The sequence below is a fragment of the Carlito syrichta genome, unplaced genomic scaffold (genome assembly GCF_000164805.1).
Source record: "Carlito syrichta isolate Samal-C Ts95f unplaced genomic scaffold, Tarsius_syrichta-2.0.1 Scaffold305343, whole genome shotgun sequence".
Lineage (NCBI taxonomy): Eukaryota > Metazoa > Chordata > Mammalia > Primates > Tarsiidae > Carlito > Carlito syrichta.
Genome location: NW_007249439.1, coordinates 109,606 through 132,246, shown reverse-complemented (window position 1 = coordinate 132,246; position 22,641 = coordinate 109,606). Strand labels below are relative to the sequence as shown.

At 52.7% G+C, this 22,641-nt stretch overlaps 1 protein-coding gene across 3 annotated transcripts in view; it reads right to left on the bottom strand.

The window, feature by feature from the left end:
- WLS (wntless Wnt ligand secretion mediator) overlaps positions 1–22,641 on the bottom strand; it is a 127,990-nt gene that overhangs the window by 7,627 nt on the left and 97,722 nt on the right. The window contains exon 12 of one of the 3 annotated variants that reach the window (XM_008061632.1): positions 18,832–19,749. The exons of 1 other annotated variant lie outside the window; for it this stretch is intronic. In XM_008061632.1, coding sequence (XP_008059823.1) covers positions 19,640–19,749 — 110 coding nt within the window. In that variant the 3' untranslated portion in view covers positions 18,832–19,639. Of the gene's footprint in view, positions 1–18,831; positions 19,750–22,641 lie in introns of those variants that run through there. One more of the 3 variants, XM_008061633.1, reaches the window with a different exon arrangement.

Genomic DNA, 22,641 nt, shown 5'->3' with positions numbered 1-22,641 from the left:
GAGTGCAGTGGCTGCTCCCAGCCACTGCAGCCTCGACCCACTGGGCTCCAGCGATCCTTCTGCCTCAGCCCTCCAAGTAGCCGGAATTACAGGCACGCACTACCATGCCCGACTGATTTTTTGATTTATGGCAGAGATGAGGTCTCGCCAAGTTGCCCAGGTGGGTCTCAAACAGGCAGGCTCAGGCAATCCACTCACCTCAGCCTCCCAAAGCGCGGAATTACAGGCTGAGCCACTGAGCCCGGCTGTTTTCTGCTTTTAAATTAAAACAACTTTTAAATTTAAAAAATACAGATTGGCACACAAAAAATGCTAACAATAATCTTTAATCCCACTGTTTAGGTATAAATAATCATTCATATATTGGTGTCTATCTCTCTACTCATTAATATAAATGGGGCAAATGGGACAAAATTATACATATTATAGTTTAATCAGTTCTTTCAAATTAGTGTACTGTGAGTAATCTTCATTTTCTTTTATTTTTCTTTCTTGTTCTGCGTCAGGGTCTCACTCTGTCACCTAAGCTGGAGTGCAGTGGCACGATCATGGCTTACCAAAGCCTCGACCCACTGGGCTCAAGCTATCTTTCTGCCTCAGCCTCTCAAGTAGCTGGGACTACAGACACATGTCACCATACCCGGCTAATTTTTTATTTTTCGTATAGACAAGGTCTTCCTACGTTGCCTAGGCTTGTCTCCAACTCCTGGGCTCAAGCAGTCCTCTCACCTTTGCCTCCTAAAGTGCTGAGACGACAGACATGAGCCATCGTGCCTGGCTCACTTTCTTAAATATGACCTTTTTAACGTAGTTTCCAGTCGCTGCCTAATACTCCATTTTGTAGACATGCCATTGTTGAACTGTCCTCTACTATGAAGAGCTAGATTTCATTTTCTGCCATTAACACAGTGTGGCAATTTATCTTTTCTTCAGAGATGGCTTTTTATAGTCAGAGAGCAAAAGGATGTTTGGTGCCTGGAAGAAAATCGGGCAGGGAGAATCGGAAGAGCTTAAGGTTCGCCGTCTCTGCCACTGATTTTCTAACCGCAGACCTTGAACCAGTCAGTTTGTCCTCACTGTGTCTCCTTTTCCTCCTCTGTAGCAGGAGAAGAACCACATTTACCTAGCAGGACAGCACCAGGGATTCACTGAGGACCTAGGGAGGAAAGTACCTTTCAACTGTGCCTCTCCAGGAGAGACAGGAAAGCTATCTGCCATCCACTGTGCACCTTGCCCATGCCAGGCACTTTCCCAAGTTTAACAGGTGCTGTCTCCTTTAATTCCCGTGGCAAACCTGTAAGACAGGTGCTACTTTATTGCCCACACAGGAGGAGAAGGAGACAGGTGTGTCATCTACCCCATCATGGGCACGAAGGTGGAAGTGATGGAACAGGGACTCAGACCCAGGTGTGCCTGAGTCCCAGCCCTGGCCCTGGGGTGACTACAGTGCAGAAAGGGGACACATGCCACAGACTGGCAGAAGGCCGGCTCCAGAGCCCGCCACACTCGCTCCCTGGGAGACAGAGTCCTCGGCTGAGACAACCTGAGGCCAAAAACGTCCGGGACATTCATCAGTCTCTGAAAATGGGGGCTCTAACCCTTACACACACATAACACTCACACCCTTCAAAGCTCTTTCCCACCTATTCCCCTCTGTGCTCTGTGCGGTGGGTGAGGCAGGAATTCCAGGGGAGCAGTGGCTTGTCAGAGAAACTCTGGATGCCTGGGCCCAAATCATTTGCAATTTGAATAACCCCAGTTCATTGGAAAGGGATTTGGTCTCTGAAATCCAAAGGCCAGGTTTTGGATCCTGGCTTCTCCACTGAATAGCTCCTCTCTCAGGTTTTCAGTTTCTTCATCTCTTAAAAGGGACCCTGTGCAGAAATCACCATGCTTATGGCCCAGGATTGTCTTTTAAAACAAATGAAGTCATGAAGATGACTAGAAATGCCCGCCGTGTCTTCCTCCCTCTGCAGGGCCACGCGGCCCTTGGTGTGCTGAGGTTCACCCGAGAGCCCCACTTCCTGACACTCCACTGTGGCTGATTGGTCTGAGGTGGGCAGTCCGCTCCAAGAGCGGTGAGATGGCCTTAGAGGAATCCATCGTGAACGGAATCGCCTGCACCCTTCCTCTTTGGAGGTTCTTTTCACTAAGAATGGTAGGTTTAACTGATTTAAATTTGAATAGCTACCAGCTATCTAACTGTACAGCTCAGAGCCATAGGCTTATTTTCTGGAGAAGGTAAAACAGAAAAAGAAAAACTGGAAAAAAAAAATCAGAGAACTTTCTTATCGTGGGGAAAATTAGCACGCCAAAGATGCTGTGAAGTCAGAAAAAGGCAGAATGAAAGAATGAAGAAAGAAAGAAAGAAAGAAAGAAAGAAAGAAAGAAAGAAAGAGAAAGAAAGAAAGAAAGAAAGAAAAGAAAGAGAAAGAGAGAAAGAGAGAAAGAGAAAGAAAGAGGAAGGAAGGAAGGAAGGAAGGAAGGAAGGAAGGAAGGAAGGAAGGAAGGAAGGAAGAAAGGAAGGAAGGAACGGTAACACCTGGAAGGGTCCAAGCACTGGTGGTGACTGTGAAAGGATACCTACAGGAAAATCCCATGTTAGATGAATTCAATACAGAAGTTTTAAAAAGCACCCTGACACTATGGGGAATATGTATTACGAAGCACTTACTGCTATAAAACAAATACAGCCGGACACAACATACTTTCTGCTTTACTCCTGGACTTGCAAGAAGTCATGGACTACCCTTCCACTGCCAGCCTCGTCCCCTTCTGAGACCTGCTCACAGGCCAGGACACGGTAGGGACAGGTGAGGGCGGGATCTTCTGGCTGAGCAACTCGATGGAGAGATTAAGTGGGGGGATCCCAGCAGGGGCTAAAGCTTTTATAGGCAGGTCTACGCACTCTGGCTTTTAGCAAAAAACAAATGCAGTTCCTCTCTGAAGGAAAGCTTCCTCAAGTTGGGGTTCTAGGATTTCCACAGATGAAGGTCAACAAAACATAAGTGCTTAACAAAATATAACCAAACACACAAGAAAGCAAACCACTATGAACAGGAGGCAGAAGAAACAAAGTTCACCAGACTTAGACTTCTGAGGACTTTAAATATTGGAATATTCATACTTAAAATGCAAAGTCATGAAGTATGAAATCCATAAAGAAATAGAATACAGAGTCACAGACATAAGGATGCAATGGGAGATCTAAAAAATGAGATGGTAGACTCAGAAAGGATCGAAATATAACTCTTATAAATGAAAAGAATTATTACGATAAAACCCAGTGGAGGGGCTACGCAACAGAAGAGAGGATAAGTGGAGTGGAAGACAGAGTTGAGGAAATTAGAATATAGTCCAGAGAGGAAAGAAGATGATAAGAAACAAGGATGAATAAACAATGATTACTGAATCCAAGTAAGCAAGCAAGTAAAGACGGAACACATACACCTAATGTTACGCCCTTCCCCAAACCCTCTGAAACTACAGCAAAGGGTTTAAATAAATATATATATGTATAAAGAGTGGGAAGAATCTGAGAAAATACAGCAGCAACAAGTCCCAAAGGGAAGGCAGATCAACAATCAACAGCAGACTCATTCGACCCAAGAAAACCAGATTGCACACTGGCAGTGGGGAAATGGTTGACTCAGCCCTGTGTGCATGGTAAAACTACACAGAGAACGTGCAAGGAAGGAGAGAATGCAGCAAAGAACAAAAGTAAGCACGATAAGAATTAGAGACACAATGGAGAGAAACCACCAAACTCAAAGTTCTTCTAAAAGGCAATTAAAAACGAATAATTTCTAGTAAGATTGAGAGAGAGAAGGTCTGAATATATATGAACAGAAAGACATATCTGCAGATAGGCAACAGTTTAAAATTTAAATTTTTAATTTAAAAATATTTTAAGTACAAAAACATAGTAATAGAATAATCTGAACTACCTCATGCCTGTTCGCTAGAAAAATTTTCTAAAAATTAGAAAAATATGACATAAAAGTGAAGAAAAACTAGAAAATAAGAACAACCTTATAATCAAATAAATGAAAATGGATTTCCAATATTTTTCTGCAAAGAAAATAAAAGGCTCAATGGTTTTACTGATATATGATTATCTCATTAAATAGAGGGACAAACGTCCAAGAAGAACCAAGGCATATTGAAACAAACGGGACAAAGAAATTTACTTTCTAGACTGCAAGAGTTACTAAGAAGTTAAAGTCATTAAGCAGGATGGTCTCGAAGTCAGGATAGGAAAATTGGCCAGGGGAACAGACTAGGGACCTCAGAAAAGACCTATATATGAGGAGACCCCCCAAAACCCCGGAATTTATTTATTTAAAATTGTGTATTCAATCTTCCATGTTTAAACTTCAGTCACCGTCAAAGTACTCTCCGTTTGATGCAATCCACCTATCAAGATGCGTTTCCACTGCTCAAAACAGTTTTTGAACCCCTCAATTTTGACGCCTTTTAATGCTTCTGCGTTTTTTGTTTGTTTGTTTCGCCTAGTCCACACTGGCAAAAGTTTCTCTTCGAGGACTTCTTCCAGGGAGACAAAAAAAGAGTCGCTCAGGGTGAGATTGGGTGAACAGGGAGGTGAGGTATGGGAGTCATGCTGTTTGGGGCCAAAGACTGCAGGACACTCAGCGCCGTGTGGGCAGGTGATTGTCCTGGTAGAAGAGCCAATCACCTGCTTGTGACAACCCGAGAGGTTTCTTCTGCCAATCATGATACAACCTTCTCAAAACTTCCAGATAAAAACATTGGTTGACCGTTTGATCTGGAGGAACAAATGCTGAGTGTACTACAAGGGAGCTACTCTCCAAAAAGATAATTTTTTTGTGTGTGTGCCCCCCCCGCCCTCGCCCTCCCCATCCATGTCGCTGGATGAAGGATGTGGTGGTACAGGTCATGGCTGGACCCTTCAACAAACGGTGGCGAGACCACTTGCTGTCTATACAAGAAAAAAACAAAGGAAGCTCCTTATTCCCTTATGTATGAAAATTAAAACCTTAATTATGGAAGGCAAAGCTTTAAAGTTTTTAGCAGTCGCTTAGAATATCTTTATAATCCTATAATTTATTACAGGGATTTATTTGAAAAGACACAAAAGGTACCCACTAAAAAAGAAAACATTGATAAATCAAGTACATCGATGTCATCAAAAGATACCACAAGAAAGTGAACATGAAAGCTCTCAAATCAGCTATTTGTAGCACAAATAACTGCTGAGGAATTAACGTCCAGGTTGATTTTGATCTTGATCTTGGACTTCCAGCTGTCTACAGTGGACCTGCTGTTGGAGCCTCTCCGTCTACAGCATTCTTGTTAGAGCAGCCTGAACTAAGACAGCGTTTCACGAACCTTTGGGGACCATAGATAAACTTGCACCATTTGGTTCTGGTATGTTCTGTGGCTTCCGTTCTGCAACGGAGAGCATGATTAAGGCTGGGGAAGAAGGGGCCCCTGCGTTTGTGGGAGAGGGCATTCATGAGTGGTGCGGAGCTAGCTGGCAGCCTGGGATCCATTCTTGCTCTTTCCTAAACCCTGGTTGCACAGAAGTATGGGGGACTCTGCTGGCCTTCAGTGGCAGAGGCCGGGGTGCTCACGTCCCTCCGTGTGTGAGCCAGCTGCCCTGGAAAGTTGCCTCCCTAGAGCGGCTGGGAGAGCTCTGGGATGCCCTACAGGCATGGAGTCCCCTGCCCAAGCCCCTTAGGCCAGCTGGCGGCTGGTCCTAAGTCAGGCCCTCTAGGACTGTAGACACTGTGGTGTGTCCTGCTTGGCCGCCAAGTCGTCCCTGCGGGAGGAAGACTGTCGAATTCACGTGAAGTGGGCAGTGACAAGCCACTCGCTCCCGTGTCTGACAGCCAGCAGGAGCAGACACAGCTTGCTCGGCTTCCAAGTCATCCTCGGAGCCTGTGTGTGCAGAGTGTGCTCTGTGCAAAGCTGAGCAGTGCCCTCCTCGGGACGTCTGGGGATGTACACGGCTGGCCGCTTAAGGAAATGCCTCGGCTACACGGAGAAAACCTTTGGCTGAGGCTTGAGATGATCAGGGCCTCTGTGAAGACTGAACGGGAACCCCTCTGGGAGGAGGCAGCCCAGGTCAGGGTACATAGCTTGGTAAGAGGAGGCAGAACCATATTCTGGTCCTTGCTTGGTCTCTTGGCCAGGTGCTCTTGTGCAGTTGACAGGCTGTACAACTGTACCTAGCAGCTGAATGCTTTCAGTCTCTACCCATTCTGCAGCGTCCTCTTGGCTTCACTCGGAAGGCTGTCTTCCCATGGTTGCCTGAACCCAGCAGCACAACGTGTGGGTCCCACCTACCTCCTAGACCCCGGGTCTAAAGGATATGTCCGGATGTCCAGCCCCCATGGCCTGGCTGTCGAGGCTTCCCACCCTCTGGCTCCATGGCGCTTTCCCAGCTACCACACCCTCATTCTCTTCTAAGCAGGCTACCTCTGCCGTTGATTCCCAGCCATGCCCGTGCAACTGCGTCTCCACACGGGCACACCCTTCCCTGACCCTTGCTTTTCATCCAACTGCTTCAATGCGTGGCTCATTTTCAGTCCTCTGGGAAACCCTCTCAGATTGCGCTCACCCGGGAATCACTAAAAAGAATCCCTGAACTTCCCCCTGGTCACTGACTGCACAGTGCGTGTCCCTAAGAAGGTGGTAAGCTCCTTGCAGCAGGGGTGTGTGTGTGTGTGTGTGTGTGTGTGTGTGTGTGTGTGTGTGTGTGTGTGTGTGTGTGTGTGTAACTTGAAGAGATCCCCTGCCGCCATTTAAGAATCCCACAAAGCGACCCCCATGGTAACAACGTCTTTTCCCGTTCTCTCGGATTAAAACAAACAAGCCAACCATTAGCGAGCAAGGAACAAGGGACGTGGCCCCTGCCTGGACTGGCCATGAGCGTGAGGACAGGGTGAGGCCCGTCCATGAACCTGACCTAGTTAGCTGCCCGCGAACGTGGCTCAGGATGCTTTCTAAAGAAAGCGCTTCTTTCTGGGTGTCCCACAGCAGGAAGCGCCCTCTCTCGTCTGTCGCTGAGCCCACACTGCAGCTCTGGGCTGGCTCACATACGCACTTGTCCAACCTCCGTGACCACAGAAACAGCCCGTCCTCACAGGTGGAGCATCACTTACAGACAGGCTGGTTGCGTCCAACTTAAGAGTTTAAAAAAGAGATGCCTTGGATGGTTTTACAAGTCTTTGGCGAGTTGGCAGGAGTCCCGGCCTCCAATCCTCCCTAACTCAGCCCATTGTTTCAGAGATGCCTGGAAAAAACACTTTTGCTGATTTTTTTCTGGCAATGCACTTGCTCCCAGGAAATGACGAGTCCCTCTGTGCTCCAGGTGCCTGCGAGGCTCTGGACATACAGCCGGGAGCAGAACAGACAGAAATCCTGCCCTCATGGGCCTCCAGCTCACTGCCAAGTCCACTTTTCATGTGGCCGAAGCACTGCGGCAGGTGTTAGGGCTGCGAGAGGGCGGTCGGGGGGCACCTGGGGAGGGCACACAGCGGACGCGTCTCTCGGAAATATCTCCACACTGCTTGGGCCCAGGAGTTCGAGATCAGCCTGGGCAACACAGCAAGACCTCGTCTCCAGCTGTGATTGCACCACTGCACCCCAACCTGGGCGGTGGCGTAAGGCCTCAGCTGGAAAGAAAGGAGGAGAGGGGAAGGGAGGGAGCGGAGGGGAGGGGAGGGGAGAGGGAAGGAAGGGATCTTCTGCAAACCTCACGGCGGAAGGTGTGGGCTGGGGCCCGCAACCCAGAATCCCTGGAGACATCCACCATCTCGGGCTCCTCCCCAAGACCTTCTGACCCAGAGATGTCCCTTGCACAAGCTCTCCAGGTGGACGGCAAGTGGGGGCAGGTGTGCAAAGCCCTACCACACAACCCCAAGTGCCACAGACCCTCTAGCAGTAAGAGGGAGCAGGAGGTCAAGCACGTGGGTGAAGGAGCACCCCCTGGACCTCACTGGCCGACTCCAAAGCCACCACGGTCAAGACCGTGCCGGCCTCAGAAAAGAAGCGGGCTCCTCAAACTTGCTTGACAGCCCGGCAAGGACTCACCCACTGTCACCACTCCAGGGACTCGCAGTGCTGGGAACGCGCCCCCGGGAAAACCTGCAGTGGGTCCGTGGCATTCACAGATTCGACGCTCCTAGTTCCAAGACTGTGGACGGGGCAAGCCCAGGAGCTGTCCTGAAGGCATCTTGCGGTCGTCTGCCCCTCTGCCCCCGAGTGCTTGTCCAGACGGGCGAGTCTCTTCAGTGCCCTGCTGAGTCCATGACTGCTGAGCTGGAGAGGCTGGGACCCCGGGGACGGGGACAGACACGGGGACAGCAGGTCAAAGACTCCATGGCCTTCCTGACCCTCCCGGCCCAGGGCCAGCTCTGGGAGAGAGAAAGAGGGTAGGGACAACCCCCAGCAGGGCCCGCTGTGGGCACACACATCTCCTGTATCAATGCTCAGCCACGCAAGCTGGGGTGGGCTCTGGGCCCATGGCAGCTGAGCCAGGAAGCAGCACTCGCCTCTCCATGGAGGGACTCGGCCGAGACAGCACCTGGGCCAGGACTCACTGGGGCCAGCGTGCGGGCGTGGCCAGGCTCTGCAGCCACACGGCCTGGGCTGGGCCGGCTCAGTCACTGCCCGGCCCCGTGGCCTTAGGGAAGTCGGTCCACCGCTCTATGCCCGTTTCCTCACCTGTAAAGTGGGGGAAGTAGCGGACCTACCTCATAGGACTGAGTTGAGGGTTGCATGAATTAGTTGACAAGTGTCAAGTGGCTAGAATCCTCCATGACACACACACCGCAAGGACGCTGTTATGATTCTTGTGGATTTTTTTCCCCCAGAAAATGATGGATTTGTTTATTTGTTTGGCCCGAATCTCCAGGTTTCCCCTCTTCCTATATTCATGACAGACCAATGTATCTTCTACAGTATTCTTGTGGATCTTGAGTTAAGTTTCATGGTGGCAGGAGTCTTCCTCTGGCCGCTGGCCTGCAAAGTGCCTGGCACTCCCGGAATGTTTGTCTCGGGAATGAGACTATTGCTCAGACCCACCCGTCTTCCGCAGTGCTGCCATTGCTTACTCCGGCCAGCGGAGGGCAGCAAATAGCTGCGAGTGACTCACTGTGGGCCAGGGTGGTTTCAAGGCTGATTTCCAGGGCTAAGGGGACCGACCCACGTGAGCCAGCCAGGAAACAAAAGGCTGCCGGTACCTGGTTGGCTGGCCCCTACTCCTCCCACCCACCTTATAGGTTGGCAGAAAGCCCAGCTCACAAGAAATCTTCGCTCCTTCTCAACCCACTTTCCATGTCCTTCCTCCTTCCTCTTTCTGTCTGTCCCCCCACCCTCAGGCCTCTGTACCCAACTGGCAGACTGTACACACTCCCAAACTGCGCCTGCACAACTGCAGCCCAAACTCCAAGCCACAATGCCCCCCAAACCCAGAATCCATTTATCAAAAGTTGGGTACTTATCTTGCATACTTAAACTTCAGCCACCTTTGAAATGTGCGCCGAGGCAATGCACTACCAAGATGCTTTCTCCGCTGCTCAAAACAGTTTTTGAGCTCGTCCATCTGGATGCCTTTTGGTGCCTCTGCTGCTTTTGTTTCACCTCTTCCCCATCAAAGTCCCTTTGAGGGCTTTTTCCTCCCCCGGAAATAAAAACAAAAGTCACTCTGGGTGAGACCTGGTGAACAGGGAGGTCATGCCTCCTGGGGTCAAAAACTGCTGAACGCTCGGCGCGGTGTGGGCAGGCTGTTGTGTAAATCACCCACCAGGAAATGGGCACAGGCGTTGAAAGAACCTCCGAAGAGAAACTCACTGAAGCCCAACGCAGCCTCTCACAGCAACGCTAGCCGCCATATTGATGCTGATGGGTTCCTCCAACACTTGCTGGGGAGGCCAGGACCACAAAGGGCCCGCCCTCCAAAGACAATTCTGCTTTCGGCGGGGGGGCCCTCTATCACACAGCATCGTGCTAAACGTGGTACAATAAAAAGGACTTCTGGTTTGTTAAAACTAGACCCAGAGCGGTGCTATGATTTGGCCAGGGAGACATGGCAATCAGGTGCTGTGTCAGAGCCCGGCCGGCCAAGGCCTGCTCCGGCCATCACACGGGGTCCTCGTGCTCTGCCTCTGTTGCCAGAGAGGGGGCGCACGTGATGCCTGGTTGTCGTGCAGTCAATGCGGCCATCAGCTCTTGGTGCCAGATGCCTTTCCCCAGCCTCCAGCAAAGAGGGACAGACAACTTGGAAGCACTGCTCCAGGGAGGTCCAGGGACAGGGGCTGGGGCCGCCTCCGCCCGTTTCTTCCTCAGCTCACTTGGCAGTGCTCATCTCTCTGCTATGCTGCAGTGCGAGTCTCGCTCCCCCAGAGACTTCCTGGGCACCGACAGGACCCACGCTGGCAGAGTTGGAGGAGGGTTGCAGGGAGCCGTGGGTAGCAGAGCTCAGGGCGCCCCGCTCTGGCACCACTGCTCCAGGGGCCACCTTCTGCCGGGGTCACCCAGCTTCCTCAGACCCTGAGCTCCCCTCCTATGACCCAAAGAGTCACGCGGGGATCACTCTCTGGAAAAGACACTTAACTGAGGTTCCAACTGAGAGACAAATTCCACGTGAACTGAGGAGCTGAAGAAAGAAAACTTTAAGGTGATCTATTATCTTAGGAGAGGTTCCTTAAGCATTAAAGCAAAGGCAGAAATTATAAAAGGCTTACAGGTCAACTACATAAAAATTAAAACGGTCTCTATTCCAGTTAACATCCGCATCAAAATGAAAAGCAGGCCGGGCTCGGTGGCTCAGCCTGTCATCCCAGCACTTTGAGAGGCCGAAGCGAGCGGATCGCCTGAGCCCGCGCCTTCGAGATCAGCCTAGGTGACTTGGCGGGACCTCGTCTCTACAATAAATCAAAAACTAGCTGGGCGTGGTAGCACGCACCTGTGGTTCCAGCTACTTGGAAGGCCGAGGCAGAAGCATCGCCTGAGCCCAGCAGGCCGAGGCTGCGGGGGCCGGGAGCATGCCACTGCACTCCAGTCTGGCTGACAGATTGAGACTCCAACTCAAAAAAAAAAAAATTGAAAAAAGCAAGTAGCAGATTGGGAAAGTCCAGCTGCATACATCGTCAACACAGGATGAATGTCCCACATCAGGATGTCATCAGAGGGAAACGACAAAGAACACGAAATGATCGTTTAAAAATGTAAACACACAGGAGCGCGGCGATGTCCACCGACGAAGTAAAGACAAATTCCACCTTTTTCGGAGTTGCCGGTTTCGAGCCTGCGTGGCCAGTCCCCGTATCTGTTCGTGAGCTCCTGCCTCCTCCCTGCTCCTCCTCCGGGGTCAACACGCTCCATGCCAGGACCTTTGTTTACTCGCCGGTCTCAAGTGCTTAGAAAAGCAGCCCCTCCGCGAGTGCCTCATTGGCCTTTCGCCCAGTCACTCTGCCCTGAGGAACAGCTCCAAAGCAGTGGTCGGAGATGCACTCAGAAGGCGGACATCCAGGGACGTCCATTTCACCGTAGGTCGCAGGAGCCAGACTCTGCAAACCCGCTACCTGTCCAGACCGTAGGGGATCCGTCATAGGCCAGTAAGGACACATCCTTATCCAAGACTAGAACAATCAAGTCCTTCGAATCATATTGTAGAAGACAACAAGACAGCCCAGGAAGATTTTCCAGACACAGCATGTCGTGCAAAAGGCAGGTTACATGGCACAGGCCAGACATTGACTTTCTGTATGTGACACAGTCCTGATTCAGAGATGTCACGTGCATGGAAAAACTTGTGTAAGAACACACTCGACATTTTATCATTATTTATCTCTGGGTGGTGTCACTGTAAGAAGTTTACAGCTTTTTGTTACTCTTTAATGTACTTTCTCAGTTTTTGCAACACGGGCCTTTTGCTTTTGAGAGCAGATAAGCCCAGCATGGCAGCAGCCACCAGTGCCCTGCCCATGTGCCTCACGCTGGCCTAGTCGCCGAGGCCAAGGGCCCAGCAGTGACCCTCCACAGCCAGCCAGCCCTCTACTTCCCTGCCCCAGGGGCAGTTCTGCAAAAGCTCCCAGCTGCCCTCAGGGGGCCCGTCCTCCCTTTTCCTTGTCCTCAGCCTCCCCTCTCCGTGCCTTCTGGGCTCCCGGGGTCACCTTCCCTGCAAACCGCCAGCACGCAAACCTTTGTCCAGAGTCTGTTTTTAGGCGGAGCCCCCATAAGAGGCACAGATGCCACTTTGAAATCCCGCCCACCCCCCAGGAACAGCCTCCTGGGTCAAGCCTTCCGCAGACAGAGGAAGGCTGTTTGAGGCGGGCTCTCGGGGTGGAAGAACCTTGACCCAGCTACTGGCATCTCGTGCACTGTCCACACAGCACGTCCATCCGGCCGGTGTGTGGAGAAAGTCGGCCACGTACAGGCCGTGGAAGGGACCCACACCCAGCCTCTTGGGTCCCTGAGCTTGCGAGGGGGCCTGCAATACTGGGAGAGGAGCCCATCCCCAGCTGACTTGCCCCGGTGGGAAGGGAGCCACCTTGAGCTCAGAGCCCAGAAGAGGCGCGGCTGTGAGCCCCGAGGAGGGGGCTGCGAGCGGCAGAGCCCGCACGGGCACGGGATCTGCCTCCACGGCCGACCTGAGATGGCGAGGCCCACCCACCGCCCACAGTGGAGCGCCCTCCCTCGATTCCTGGCACTGGGGCTGGCAAGGACTTTGGAAATCGCCCAGCTCCCGTGGCATGGGCAGAGGCCGCTGCCCTTAGGGCTGCAGGGCAGAAGTCAGAGGCAGGGCCGGGGCCAGAACCGACTCAAGCCGGTCATCGTGGAGTGACTGCGAAACCCCAGACTCTGAGGTCTGACTGCTGTCCTGAGCACTGGTTCAGCGAGTGGCCACTCTCGACTTGGCCAGGAGAGGGCAGACACTCGCCACTGATGGTGGGTGAAGAGCCAGCAGGTTTTTGGCTTTCCTGGTTTTTTAAAGGCCGGAATAACATCGCACAGCAAGGCCATCTGGCTCCAGTGGCAGCTCACAGGCAAAGTCCTGACTCCTCCGCCGCAAGGATGCGACTGAAAGGACAGCGACACACACTCCGGGATCTGCTCCCTTCACGGTTCTAGCCCTGGCATTCCACGCAGGGCCTCCGGCAGGCCCCTCGCCTCCCGAGACCGAGGCCTCTCCTGGTGAAGGGCAGCCCCGCTCCGGGACTGAGAAGGCGGCATCGGGGGAAACGTGGGCACTGCCGCGCTACATGTTGCAACACACACATCGCTGCTGCTCAGTGCCGTGTGTGTGTGTGTGTGTGTGTGTGTGTGTGTTTAGGGGCCCAGGCCAAGTGAAGGTTTTCTGGTCTAGGGTGAACACGTGTTTGCAAATTCCCCCGCAACCTAACCAGTCCATTTGGTAATCGGAAAAGACTTAACTACTTTTACTTATTTCACAATTTAAAGAGGCCCTTTACCTACTGAATTTGTGTGTGAGCCAAGTGAAATATGACGAGGGCGCATACAATATTTTACAGCTAAGTTAAAAATCACCGCTGAACACAGAAGGAGGGATGGATAACATTCGTTTTTAAAACTCCAAGCATTCTAGTGGCCACACGGTCAGGACAAGTGGGGAATAAAACGGGGACATTTTTAAACATCCCGTGCCATTTTCCTGGCACACTGAGGCCCAGGAGAGGAAGTGACATGCGCACACCACTCCGCCAGCAGGAGCCGTCCTGCGGTCTGAGATGCCAGGATGCAGTTAACAGGTTGGCGGTCGGGTAGAGCCTCCGAGAGCCCGTGTCTAGAGGCGTGGTTCAGGAACACAGATGACACGCCTGGGAAAGGGAAGCCCCGAGCGGGATAGGAGTCCAGGAGGGGGTTCAGTCAGTACAGATGGGTGAGAAGCAAAGGTCCGGTCTCAACACCCACAGGCATTCCCACCCCGGGGGGCAGGGCATCTTCTCAGGACCCAGGAAGCTCCTGCCACCCAGCGGTTCGGGACTTGCCTTTAGACCTCTCTGATGTCTGCAGAAAAGGGGAGGCAGACGCAGTCTCAGAAGCCAATCGTGCATCAAAGTGCAACGCCAGCACGCACTCGGAGATGTCCGACGGTGCCCGCTGCACAGCAGGACAGAGGAACCTTGACTTCCAGGGGCCACGCGCAGCCTCGGAGCGCCGAAGGCACTGGCAGACCAAGCTCGGTCGGTGGCACAATGTTCTGAGGGGCGGCGGCCACAGGGGCAGATGGGCTTGAGTCGAGAGTAGGGGCCCCAGGGAAGGCAGGGATGTGCGGCCATCGGAGAGACGGGGCTTAGCAGAGCATTACTCACACCCCACCCTCCCTGGTGGAATGCCCACATGCTGCTGTAGCTTTTTGGGGAGCGGAGTATGCATTCTTTGGAGGCTCAGGGCTCGGCTGTCTCTCCCACGCGGAGCCAGGTCTCTGTGCCTCTATTTCTTGTCCACCAAAAGCCTGTTTGCTCTTTCTTCCTCCTTGGCGAGCTGACGATCGAAGGAAGAGCGTATAGGATGGTGGGGCCGCAAGACACGTGTATTCTTTGTCATAAGCGATCACGCTGGAAGTCTAGGGCACAGATGCCCCGTTGTCACCGGTCGGCCTCTAAGGGCCTGACCCATTTGAAGGAGTTGGTGAGACGCAGTTTCCAGAACTGCCAGAATGAGGGTGAGACCCAGGACCCTGTGAGCACCGGCGACATCCTCCAGCCTCTCTTGGCCTTCTATGTGGGGCCCAGGAGTGACTCCCAAGGGCTCCACGAGCTCTGAAGCTATGGGTCGACCCAGACAGTCATTAGAGCACTTTATCCCGGGTCCAAGACACGACAAAACCGCCCAGGGTGGTCATGGGGGAACCACTTGCTTCGCCAATACAGGCATTTTCTTTCCCAGCGGGAAAATGCAGGAACAACACACGGTGTCCCAGCGGGGTCCCCAGCACAAAAACGGATGCTGCCCATGTGATGCAGCAGTTGCCTTTCCACGTGTTTGTTGAACGCATTAGTGAAGTTTCTTCACTTGTAAAAACAGGCAAGTAAAACAGCACACGTCTCATCTGTCACTCTCTTTAGAGCTACTCGACATGCTTTTTACGACGGCATGTAAAACTGGCTCTCAGGGCTCGGGAAGACTTTCTTCTCGAGGCCGATGGTCCCGAGTGGAAGCGTCTTCTCACCTCGTGAAGGGCTTCTGCTTCCCCTTCGGCAGACCGAGGGGGGCCATGGGCCCCTGCCCTCCCGGAACTGAGGACTCCGCAGCCCACCCCAGCCCGCACAGCAGGGCTGAGGAGGGGATGAGTCCGGGAGGCGCTGCTGCCCCCTTCTTGGGGCCACAGGCTTTGTCGGCTGCCTGCTGCTCCTGTCCCGGCTGACAACAAACGCACCTTCCGCTCTGCCGACACTAACACGCCTTGTGCCCCTGACCCCCCGACTCTGGCTCTCTTGGGCTTATGCCAGCTCGCCACCTTCCTCTTAGGACTGGGCCTCACCCCTCGGGCTATACATTCGGTGGGAGTCTCTGTGGACCACGATGCACATGCCTCCCTTTACTCTGGTCCTCTGGGAGCAATGGTCTTTCCCATCCACGACCACCCACTGACTCCACCCCCATCGTCTACTGAAACGTCTGTATAACCGTAATAACTGAAATCCTCAACCCCACTCACATCCTGTTTCAAAAATATTAATTTTGCAAGAAAGTACCTGGCCGACGGCCAACTAAATAAACAGCAGAACCGCCACATTAGTAAAGTAACACTACCCCCTTCCCTGTTTTCTGTTCCTTCCTGATATGTAACCTTTAATTACCACAGTTACAGAAACTGCATTTTTTTAAGCTGCATTACATATATAAGCCCCCTGCTTGCTTTGCTCAGGGCTGAGAGTTTTCAGTGTGTATTGCCCTCTCTCGGTTGCCAGCTGACTCAAGACTCAGGATCTCATCTCCTACATGTTGGCATTATATTGCTTGCACACTGGTCATAACACTGCCCTCGAGAGGGTCACACGCATCCAAACACCAGATCCCACGGATCTAGCCAAGGGCTTTTTGTTTTTGTTTGAGACACAGTCTCACTCTGCCACCCAGGCTAGGGTGAAGTGGCACAGCGGCGTGATTATGGCTTACCACAGCCTCGACCTCCCAGATTCAGGCAATATTTCCGCCTAAGCCTCTCATGTGCCACCATGCCCAGCTAATTTCTGGATTTTTTGTAGAGACGAGGCTAGACTCGAACTCCCGGACTCAAGCAATTGTCCCACCTCAGCCTCCCAAACTGCTAGGACTGCAGGTGCACGCCATCACACTCGACTTGAGTTTTGACTTTTTTGAAAGAAGTGGTTTCATTATGCTGCCCAGGCTGGTCTCAAACTCCTAGGCTCAAGTGACTCTCCTGCCTTGGCCTCCCAAAGTGCTGGGATTACAGGCGTGAGCCACCACGCCAGGCCTTAACCAATGCTTGAAAGCTGCTGAACCTCTCAGGACATTGCACGTGGTTTTTTCCTCTTTTCTCCCCATGAATCTGGTTCTTGGACGCCTCCCATTTCCCTGATCAATCGGCCTCATTTCCTTCCCCTCCTGCTAAACGTGGCTGCGCCTGGCTACCCACTCTGGCTGGCTGGCTTTTTTTTTTTTGAGTTGGAGTCTCACTCTGTTGCCCAGACTGGAGTGCAGTGGCCACTCCCGGCCACCGCAACCTCGACCTGCTGGGCTCCGGTGATCCTTCCACCTCAACCTTCCAAGTAGCCGGAATTACAGGCATGCGCTACCACGCCCAGTTGATTTTTTTTGATTTATTGTAGAGATGAGGTCTTGCTGCCCAGGCGGGTCTCGAACCCGCGGACTCAGGCAATCCACTCACCTCAGCTTCCCAAAGGTGCGGGATTACAGGCTGAGCCACTGAGCCCGGCTTGGCCGGCTTCTTAAAGCCGCGAGGCTCCGCCCAGCTGGACCTCTCCCTCTCAATGCTGGCGGCTGCAAGATCTGCTGCCCAGGGTGGTCTTCTGGATCCCCGTTTCTCTTCACCAACTGATCGTTTTCCTCCCAGGAGACGGCTCTTAAAACCCAGCCCAGGCAAATCCAAACTCATCGTCTTGGCCACCATGCAAGGTCTTCTCTGGTCGTTTGCCCAGCTCAAAATGGATTCCCCATTCTTTGGAAGCTGACCCTGATCGACAGGGTGGGCCTCGAGCAGCCACGTGACTGACACCCGGGTCACAGCTGACTGGCACAAGGACAGCCACTGCCTGAAGGGAACCACTCAGGTGCTCTCTCCTAGTGTGAAGTGGGAGGGACAGGGCGGGGCCTTAGCTCTCTGTGGTGCTGCTCTAGGGGAAGGGCCCAGGGGCTCCGGGTGCTGGGTGCCCTGGGGCCACCCTGCTCCCACTCTTTCTGGTAACTTCACCTCTGCGGATCCCTGAGGCTCTCTAGAAAGGCCGAGCATCGTCCCTTGGGGGCTGAGCTGGCGAGAGCCGGCTCCTGCCACGTACAGAACTGTAAGGACTGACACCTGTCTGCTGGGAATCTCATTCTGCCAGGCCCCACCATGCCCTTACCCAGCAAGGGCTTCGAACGGGACTCGCTCTTGCTTTGCACGAAGCCCCACAGCGAGAACATGCAGCCTTCTGTGTCTCGGCACCAAAGCCATCTCTTTCGGAGCCCCACGCCTCTCTCCTGCCCGGTTCCGGCCCTGGGGAACCCGCTCCTGGGCTCATCCAGCCTCTCCAGGTTCCAGGGCTCGTTCTGCTCATCCCACAATCCCTGAGCCCTGAGGCTAAGTCCTGCTGTCTTACCACAGCGTTCAAAGAGCCAGGCTGGCAGGGCTGTGGCGCCTACCTCCACTGCCGTGTGCAGACAGGCCAGGTGACTGACCTTCGCCAAACACTCCTCGCTGCTTCTGTGATTCTGCCCCAGGGCCCTGTGCCATCCGCCCTGGCGAGACGCCCTCCTGCCTCAGGCCGACCTCCGCCGCTTCCCCCACCCGGGGGACCCAGAGACTCTCCCCATCCTCCAGGACAGGAGCTCAGCTGGGGCGTTCCGCGCTCACCCTCCCTGCCAGACTGGGAGGCACAGGCGCCATGGCAGCTGACCCGAGTCGTCCACCTGCCAACGCCTGCCAGGTGGGGAGAAGGCCTGGCAAGAACAGCCAGAGCCAAAGTATGTCGCTGCTGGTCATGGCTTAGCCGAACCCGGGGGAAAGAGTGTCTTTGGTGCTGAGAGGTTCGTCAAAGGGACTGCGCCCAGATCTCCAGGCCTCGGTGTCCGAGAAGACGACTCATGAACTCGGCTTTAGACTCCAGGAAAGGCAGGTCTGTGTGGCTTGTATATAAAGCATTTCCATAAACGTGAATTGTTTTCTTCTTCACTGTGGCTCCATGAAGCAATTAGAATGTACGAGAGTCCATTTGTAGGTCAGACGGCTGGAAAGAGGTCACACGACCCGTCTATGACGGGCCTTTGACAGGAAACCGAGTTCTTTCTGCTCGACCACGCTGCCTCTCCAACGACAGTGCTGACACACGAAACTGGCGACGTGGGGACGTCTGAGTAACGCGGGGTGGGGAGAGGCCTGCTTCCCCACCCTTGCGGCCCCTGTGTGAGCCCCTGTGGCCACCCTGGGGCGCTTCACCACCCACTGCAGAACATGTGGCTTTCTCCCAGGAAGGAGCCCTGGCTCCAAACACTTGGACTTGAAGGCAAAATATTTTAATTCTTCACAAAGCGATTTGTCCCGCTTACTCCCCTCCTCTAGACCCAGCCTGGTAGAGCCTCTGCATGCACGCCCGTTGGTCTGCGCAGGAGGGCGTGTGCATAAACACACATGCGTATTCACACGGGTTTATTTAAGAGATGGGATCTACACTCGGGGAGGTTGTTTGAAGCATCTTATCAAAATAAGACACATCTTAAGCAAGAGGTTAAAAAAGCTTTTCAGACCCAAAGGCCGTTTAATACAATAAATCCTACTTGGGAAGTTTAGCAAACATTTTTAAAAGCCCACATCCAACAGACTGGTTAGTATTAGATACACAGATTTGGTTTCAAAGCTGAAATACCCCTGGTGGAATCGAACTCCTCATGAAATTCGGTTACATTACGCCACAGAAAAAAACAGGGATACATATCTATCGGCAACTTAAATATTACTCAGTAGGCTACTTGGTGATATAAATAGACAAAAAAAAGTGATCATGGATTAGGAGTGAGAAGACTATGACACCAGTCAACCTTGACAAATTATGCCAGCGATGTTAAAATAGAACCTAGCCTCTAAAATAGGAGAAAAGTCAAATATTCCACTCCCTACCTGGCCCAAACCATCCCCAAGGAGTACAGCCCCAACACACGAGGCTTGCTAACCACCCGATGTGGCTATGTCACGAGTTAACAATGACCACAGAAAACGTGTCATACCAGAGTTCCTGTTATCATACACCACGCATCAGTGGCTGCAGGGCTCTTCCTCTGAAAGCAACTGTCAGAAGACAGACTGACAAACGTCTGAGCCGCTGGTCCAAGAACCACAGCCGAGAGCCACGGGCACTCGTCCGTACGCCGAGCTTGTGGGCGCCCTGCTCGAGGAGGGGGCTGGGTGTGGCGAGGCCGTCCCAGCCGGCGCTGCAGCCTGCTCCTCCTACTCCTGGGCCTCCTTGCGGGTCAGCTTGTAGATCTCGGTGGGGCCGTCCACATGGGTGATCGTGGTGGTGAGCTGGAGTTCTTCCCCACTGTGGACGCCCAGATCGCCTGAAACAGGGTTGTCGGTGTTAGACGTGGCCAAGGAGGAAGAGGAAGCAAGCTGGGCTCACCCCGTGAACACTGCCCCGAGGCTAGCCCTCGTTCGCACTCTGAGCACAGAGGAGTCTGAGATACCCCACTTCCAGAACAAGGCCAGCTCCCACCCCAAGCACTTGGACTCTGCAGAACCGTTTTTTTAGGGGGGTATCATTTTTGGCTCTCGGGGAACAGTCACTGACGATGCACGAGTTAGCACACTGCTGCTGTTGTTATTCACAGTAATTCTCAGCGATTAATAAGTGCTGACTTTGTGTCTGACGCTACTCTCATCGCTTTATACGTGATCTTATCTAGTCCTTGTGGGAGCCCCCTGAGGTGGGCACTACGGTTGGGCTGACTTTCCAGGTGAGGAAGTGGGGAAGTCAGTAAAGTAACTGCCCCCCGTGCAGCAGCGCCCACGGCAGAGCTGGCAACAGGGCTGATGCCAAGGCCCACGAGAGTGGCCAAGCCAGGACAGCATGCCTCCCCACTGCCTGGCAGGCGCGTACACACTGGCTGAGCTTCGTGACAGAGCAGTTACAGTGTGTGAAGGCAGACCAGACCTGCCAGTATCCACCCACAGATCAGGCAAGGAGCTCCATCTAGCACCTCTCGGAACAATGAGGGTCTCCTTCTCCAAGAAAAAGTGCCAGGAATGTGCTCGGAACTTTCTTTTTCCCCTCAGATTTCCTCACACACCTGTGTTTTAACTCATCACCAGCGGACAGAGGTGTTCTGCTAGAATGGAATTACGTGGCCTTTTCTCAATTAGCAGGAGAAAAAAGTCTTTCCCTAGGTTAACCCTCCAAAGCCTACTGCCTGCCATGAGACCATTAAGTAACTACACAGCTAACAAAAGGAAAGTGGAAAACACACAGCCAGTCATGCTCAGCACAACCGAGTGGGCTGCCTGTGAACACACATGCCTGGGGGGAGGGGGGGGTCTGTGGTTTTTTATATTGAACACATATATAATCTCCTATTTCTTGGGACTACATTTTTTTCTAATTCAAAGCACAGAATTAAGTGAAAAAAATGCTGTTTTCCATCGAGATTCCACATTGTAACTTAGAAGAAGCCTTGATCCCACCCTTAGGACTAATATTTCGTCACTAGTTTAAGAGCTGCTGGGCATGAACACATCTGACGGCCTTCGAGCCCAGAGCTCAGCCATGCTCCGGCCATGCAGGCTGCTTGGCCGGGTCTTTACGTGTGTCGCATGGAATTCGTCTTTCCTCATATGCCTATTTTTGTGAGGTCGCACAGTAAAAGCCGTCCTGTTATTCAACGCCAGCCTGCAGCTGTCCACCCGAAAGATTCCCCAGTTTCAGAAGCAGGGTCACCAGATGCTGCAGAGGACTGCTGACGATATCTGCGGCTGCTTTGGCAAGAGTGTGAGCCTCTGAGCGGTGGGCAGAGAAGGCACTGGCAGGGCATCAGCCCAGCCTCATGCACAGGCAGTTGCCCTGGAGCCAGGGCACGGGCGCAAAGCAAGGCTGCAGAGAGCTTTGGCAGGGGCCGCCCTCGGCCAGGCCATTATTTGCACAACCAGCAAGTTCTCCCTAGCCCGAAATGACTTGCATTCTTGCTGCTGCAACTTCTAAACCACACCTCAGTCAAGCACAAGCAGCATGAGCTTCACATTTCTTGGTCAAAGCTAGTCCTGGATTCGCATATCTCAGGGAACCATTAACATTTCCAAGGGGTTCATGATCTGCATGTCTGTAGGAGTCATTCCAGTTTCAAAGAGGGTCTTGACCACCCCAGGGCACCCATCAGCACCTTTAAGTGTTTAGGGAGGCATCCCTTTCCCTGAAGACTCAGAAATAGACCCAACAGAGTAATCTTGGGGTTCTGAACCAAAGATGCTAATTGTTTAAACTTAAAATGCGACTCCCATGAGCAGATCCTAGAGAGTGTGAGTGACACTGCAGGTCTCTTGAAGAAAACAGCCAGAATGGTTCTGGCTTCTTTATTTCAAGGAAAACCTATGTTATAGTGCTTATCACATGCCTGACACGGTTCTAAACACGCTCAAAATATTAATGCATTTCATCCTTCTACCATTTCCCTGACAGAAGCGCTATGCCATCACTCCCATTCTGCTGATGAGGAAACAGACACAGAGAGGTTCGATAACTTGCCCGGGCGACTAAATAGTGACGTGGGATTCAAACCAGAGACAGGCTCCAGGATCCAGGCTCTCCACTTCTGGGCTCTGCCGCCTCTTCTCGAGCATGCGACTTTCCAGCAGCCAGTGAGACTGCCAGTGAAGCAGGAAGTCCACACGCGGCATACGACAGTCATACACGTACAACAATTCAGATGAACCGTTTGGCATCTTAATTTTACTTTTGTATCTGGTGAACGTGCCACACGCCAATCGGGGCACTGACGGAGCGGTTGTTTGTGAGTATCGGCCATATGCGCTGTGAGGGGCTTAGCGTGCCCTATATCTCCCTGGAAATGCGAAGATACAGCGGGTGGCATCATGTCTTTCTCTCACGAGCTGGATGAGGGTGCAGATCGGCGGGGCTCGCGTGGACTCTGCTGTCCCTGGAGGCCAACTCGGCTCCCCCTCCGGGAGTGGGCGTGGGCGGGAGCGTGGCGCACAGAGCAGGGCGGGCCTCCCCCACCAGCATCCTGATCCATCGCCTCCCGCTTCTGCCAGGTCTTGCTCCATCTGTGAGCCTCCCCCCTTGGCTTCTGCTGCTCAGCGAGCACAAACATGCTCAAAGTCTCTTCCCATCTAAGACGAGAAAAAACCCTCCTGAAGACGTGATATGCTTTTATTGAGGGGAAAGAGGAAAAAAGAAAAAAGAAAAAAATAGAAAGAAAAAGAAAAGAATTCTTCAGCTTGCA